Source organism: Sceloporus undulatus, chromosome 4, assembly GCF_019175285.1.
Source record: "Sceloporus undulatus isolate JIND9_A2432 ecotype Alabama chromosome 4, SceUnd_v1.1, whole genome shotgun sequence".
NCBI classification, from domain to species: Eukaryota; Metazoa; Chordata; class Lepidosauria; order Squamata; family Phrynosomatidae; genus Sceloporus; species Sceloporus undulatus.
Window position 1 is genome coordinate 228,515,361 of NC_056525.1, and position 6,000 is coordinate 228,521,360.

Sequence of the window (6,000 nt, forward strand, 5' to 3'; positions counted from 1 at the left end):
ATATAAAACAGCAAAATGAAACATTTGAATTTGGTTAGATTAATGGAGCGAAACTCTTCACACGAAGGACCTTCCTGGGCAAAGGTTCACTCCATGCAGCTGAGGAAATAGGTCAAGACTGTGACACCTTCGCCACAACTTCTTTTGCACAGTTAGTCACAAAGATGCTACAAGATTCCTTTGCATACTGGTATGCCAAACTAACATGGCTATGTCTCTGAATTCTGAGGTCTAGTTATAGTTGCGAGCTCCTAGCCCTTCATAATGACTATGTTGAAGTCTGTTACCACAATAAACATTCTGCTACTGATACTACTACAGTGGGTCCTACATATCCACTGAGGTTTGGCCCCAGAACCTCCTGTGGAGAGTAAAATCTGTGCATGCTCAATGGCATAGTGAAATGGTGTCCATTATATAAAATAGAAAATCAAGATTTACTTTTTGGAATATATATATATATATATATATATATATATATATGTATATATATTCAATCCGTGGATGCTTGAATCCATGAACAAAAAAATCTGTAGATATTGAGGGCTGACTATATCACGGCTACTATTTTTAAAGACATGGACTCCAATATTATGTATACTTATATCAGTATCACCTTGACTAGGTAATATATTAAAGATCTTGTACTGCATTGTTTCATGAACATATGAAAACAATGGTTGAGATCTAACTATGATGACATAGTTATTATTATTATTATTATTATTATTATTATTATTATTATTTATATTCTGCTTAATCTCAGGGAATCCAAGCGGATTACAGCAGTAAAATATGGCACAATTAAAAGAGATAAATTAAAAATTTCAAAATCCCCCACCTCCCCCCTCACATAAAAACATAATCAAGTCCTAAAAAAAGATTAAACTGAAAAAAAGAGTTAAAACATTAATATACAATGCACTAAAATGCGATTAAAATTTCAAGCGGAGCCTGGGTAGAGTACATAAAGATAAGAGATGGAAGATGAAAGGTGGGGAGGCAGTCAGCAAGGGTGTTGTAGTCTGGAAAGACCTACCAGAAGAGATCAGTCTTAATAGCCTTCTTGAAGGTATCCAAGGTGGTAATCTGACAGATCTCATCCAGCAGGTTGTTCCAGAGTCTAGGAGCAGCTGATGAAAAGGATCTCTGGGTCACTGCAGTAAGTCTAGTCCTCTTAGGTCAGAGCAGATTCTTCTCAGTGGAATGAGGAGTGTGGGGTGGATTATATAGGAGTACATAAAGATAAGAGATGGCTATGATCTTTCTCCCCTAAAACCCACCTTAAAAGCCAGGCAGCTGCACCAACTGTTCTGTGACACTGGTTGGTGGAGTACTGATGGATGATATGTCCACAACCCTCCTGTCAGTAAGCCATGATGTGACAAGCAGCAGCAGGTTTTTTTTTTTTTTTTTGCAGGGTCCTTCCATAACTGCTTGATACCCTGGGGCTTGTGATGTGAGGAGAATGGATGCATCATCCTTCAAAAACTTACTTGCCAGTGTTTCAGAAGTCATTTGATTAGTGCAGCTGTCTGTTTTGTTTTGTTTTGTTTTTGGGGAATATTTGCAACCATGGCAATTGGGCCATGATCGTAAAGCTGAATATCAGCACAGAATCATAGATTCTATATTGGCATTTATGATGCTGTGTGCTGTAGTGGTTTAAGCTTTAGAGTAGGACTCTGGAGGCCAGGGTTTGAATCACTGCTCCACCATACCTACCCACTGGGTAACCTAGGGCAAGTCATACTCTCTCAGCCACAGAAGAAGGCAATAGAAAAACCCCTCTGAACAAATCTGGCCTAGAAAACTCTATGATCATTTTGCTACAAGTTTGCCATAAGTCAGAAATGACTTGAAAACATAGAACAGCAGCAAAGTCTAGCTTACTACATTGTAGATAGCAAACATCATGAGCACCAGCATTTTTAATCTCCTCCACTGCATTTCTCCCTATTATGTAAAGCCAAGAAATAATGCCTATTTGGTAGCTAGGACCAGAATCAATAATAAATCTTTTTAAATGGACTATTACATATTTTCCTTATTAACTTTGTGCTGTTATGTAATTACAGAATTGTCTGCTATATTTGGACAATTGTACATATTGCTGCCAACATACATAATCATGCAGTTCTTTTACTGGATGATTGTCATCTCAGTGACCACATCCACACCACTGAGATGGATGCGATGACACTCATAAACTGCACCTCCAACTTCATAGTGCTTACCCACAAGTCCTGCAGTAGTCTTCATATGGTTTCAAATCTTTTTCATTCAGGCAAGCAGACAAAATATCTATACAGTATATTCTTTGAAACAGCAGTCCTATAACTAAATTAATCACTACAGTACAACCATATTTGCCCACACATATTGCAGATTGATACTAATGAAGAATAATTCTAAGATTAATGCTCGCATACTATGAAAAATAGATAGATAAGTTATATGGTTTCCTGTAAAGAGGATCTAACTCACTCTTCTAACCTTCAGATTCTGAATACTTATGCAGTTCTAGACATCACCTGCAGATTTGTCTTGAAAGGCAATACCAAAAACCCACTTCATCTCCTCTAACTCATGAGATAATGTGCAGCAAATTACGTTTCTAAAGAATACTCACACATTTTCTCATCCACTATGAAAGGTGTCTTGTTAGATCAAGACACTCTATTGAAAAAAAATGGTCAACAGTGACATTTTTCACATTTTGTAATTTTTTAGTTAAAAAAAGTATTTTGTACAAGGCCATATACAAGAGTGCATATTCCTAATCCGTGTAAAAGAAGCCTTAAGGGCCAGAGGAATACTCTGTTGAATTCACACGTAGAATATTTCCTAGAAGGCTTGGCAAGCTATCTCAAAAAAGGATTCTTTAATGCACATATTAATGTTGCTCACTTTGGTCTTGAAATCACTGATCTTGGAAAGTTGAGCTTAGCCTATGCACCAATAAGTCCCTATATACCTGGAAACATCAAATAAAGAAACAGCAGTTGTCTAAGTATTTTTTCTGCCAAAGGCAAAACTAATATAACAATACAGTGGAGCCTCCGCATACGCGGACTTTTTATAAGCGGCTTTGAGCGTACGCGCTCAAGCCGCTGGATGCGCGCAGGGCGGAAGGGGTGGTGCGTCCCATTCAGTTGAATGGGTGCATGCGCCCGTTGCGCCGTGTGCGCGCCCGTTGCACCTCGCGCACCTCCGTGCCGCCATGCACGAGCCCCATTGTTTACAATGGGGCTCGAGCATAGGCGGAAATCGGCATAGGCGGTGGGATCCGGAATGGATCCCCCGCGTAGGGCGAGGTTCCACTGTATATTGGATGGCAGTTCAAATATTTCTAAGTAGAATTTTAGTTTTAGCTCTATTCTTCTTAATGTAGATGCTGATCCAATAAGGACAAACAAAATAAAACAAAATCCTTTCTGAACATGTAGTACAAAATTCAACATTAGACATCTGTGTAGAGAACCAAAATATCAGACACATTAAGGTGAAAAGACATGAGAGATGTAAAGACTATACAGTATTGTATCAAAATTAATAGGTATGTTACCATGCTTATCCATGCGGTATAGTTGAAACTCCATGGACAATGACTACACATACAAGCAAATGAAAGCAGCTGACCACGTACCCACACACCTGGGCAGAGGTGCACTCCACACTCTTCGGCCACCACCAAGACAGATAATCTCTGACACTCCCTCTAAGCGATATCCAGATGAACAGGCAAATGTTAGAGTGTCTCCTACTCCAAAGTTAAATCCTATTCTGCTTCCAAATTGAGGAGTTCCAGGATCTTCACAGGGCTCAAGATTATATTCTGGAATGGAAAAAGACAAATAAAAAAGCTTCACGATAGCTTTTGCTCACCTTATGCTTTATTCCAAACCACACATTTTTTCCCTTGAACATCAATTTAGCCTTCAGATAAATTTTCAGAATAAATGCTCATATAAGTAAATAGGCAATTCAACCACAATTTAAACGTTGTGCCCATAAATGTCCATAACATCTCTGAGTGGCGTATATACAATTCCTATAAGAGCAATAAATGCCTCTGATTCTGAAACATAAAATGAACGAAAATAACTGTACAGCATAAAAGCATGACCAGTTTCTTCATGGGCTCATTTGGAATATCACTTCTTGAAATTAGACTTGAAATCTCTCTTGACGTAGCATGATTTTCTCAGTGAATAATGTTCAGTTTATTAGAATTTTTCTGAGGCACAAATTTTCCTGGCCTGGAAATGCCACAACAGACAAACTAATGTTTCCCTAACATTAGTGACAACAAAAGCCATTGTAAAAATGCTACTAATAAAAAGGGAGGGAAATGTCAGAATTATTATTATCTTCAGACTTTCTCCCACTCTCAACCTCTTTGTCCTATAAAAGTGTGGTTTTTCTTCACTAGATACGAATAAGTCATTTTATGCCCTTACCAGAGAAAGTAATATTAAATCCTTCATATGATATTGAAAAGTCAGAAATAAATCGCAACTGAGCCCTGAAATTTCCATAGAGACCAGCATTGATTGCTGATGGAAGTTCAGAGCCAGTCAGGCGTGCCAACGGCTGAGTAAAACTGCGATTTTCTGTGATTAGTAAGTAGTCATGATGATCTTCCAAATGAAAAGTGTGAAAGGTGAACTGCACTCCTATTAGAAAAATAAAATAAAATTAGACTCACATATCACATAGTTAACATGAAAGCAATTATAACACTGATTAAACTCATACATTCCATTGCAAACATAGGCTCAGAAGATTAAACAAGATTTACATTAGCCTTGCCCTAATGCTCCCCAGTTTCTCTCATCCACCCTTTAGGGGGAAAAAGCAATTCTTTTTCTAATAAATTTCTAGATGTTACTCTACATCTTGGGGCAAAGGTGTGGCTAGGAAGATAAAGGTTCCATATACTCCAGCTATTACTACTCATTTACAGCAACCAGATAAAAATGTTATTTTTAACTTCAGAAATATTTTTGCCTTTATAAAAATGCAACCTCTACAACTAAATTTGTTTTCCATAATAACTCAACTACGGTCATTTGAATTTGCTAAAATATGTAGTTCAAGATAAATTTGTACAGAAATGCTTTTCCTATTCTGTTTCCAACTACAGCACATTCATCATCTGATTTAAGCAAAGGCAAAAATATGATCAGGAATGATGAACAAAACTAATCAAGCATTTGTTAGACATAACACCAATTAATTATGATAGTATCCAGAGAGTCTGTGCTCAGTTTTAATGTAGACAGAGGACTGCAGTAGAACCACCCAGATGCAAATTCCCACTCATAGTTCAGTATGTTCTAGTCATTTATTATCTGTGGTTATTTTGTTGTGTGCCTTCAAGTCACTTCAAACTTATGGTGACTTTAAGGCAAGCCTGTCATGAGGTTTGCTTGGCAATTTTTTGGGGGAAGCGAGGAATGCCACTGCTTATCTCTGAATCTGAGAGAGTGTGACTTCCCCAAGGGAACCTAGTGAGTCCCCATAATGAAGCAGGTATTCCAATATTGGTCTCCTGAATTCCCAGTCCAGCACTCTGACCAAGCTGCCTCTCTATCTTCAGTCTTTGTGTAGCCAAATCTTAATCTAGCCATGTTTAGTAAATTTGGCAGAAAAATAAAGGAAAAATGAGCACCAAAAGCCAATCTACTTGGGCATCACAAGGAGATAGTGATTGGAGAAACCCATGTTTTTCTCCTCATTCATTGAGACCTTGAGGAGAATTTTTTAAAAAAATATTCGTCCCACAAATCCCCCATTCAAAGGGTGATTTCTTCTCTCCCTTTCAGCAGCCAGCGAAATATTTTTCACAGATTTCTCTGAATGACAATAAAAGACAAGGCGAATAATTACGCTAATTACTTTGCATTTCAAACTCAATTACCATCTCAAAAGGAAGTTTGGCAGAGGTTTAAACAACATTCCTATGCTTAAAAACCCTGAAGGCACACACACAAA

At 37.8% G+C, this 6,000-nt stretch overlaps 1 protein-coding gene across 6 annotated transcripts in view; it reads right to left on the minus strand.

The window, feature by feature from the left end:
- LOC121928362 (CUB and sushi domain-containing protein 3) overlaps positions 1 to 6,000 on the minus strand; it is an 810,382-nt gene that overhangs the window by 180,526 nt on the left and 623,856 nt on the right. For all 6 annotated transcript variants that reach the window (XR_006103494.1, XM_042462948.1, XM_042462947.1 and 3 more), the window contains 2 exons: positions 4,464 to 4,679; positions 3,650 to 3,838 (listed from right to left, as the gene is read on the minus strand). Coding sequence is in view for 5 of the 6 variants with exons in the window: in XM_042462948.1 (XP_042318882.1) it covers positions 3,650 to 3,838; positions 4,464 to 4,679 (405 nt within the window). In the remaining variant the exon portion in view is untranslated. The remainder of the gene's footprint in view (positions 1 to 3,649; positions 3,839 to 4,463; positions 4,680 to 6,000) is intronic.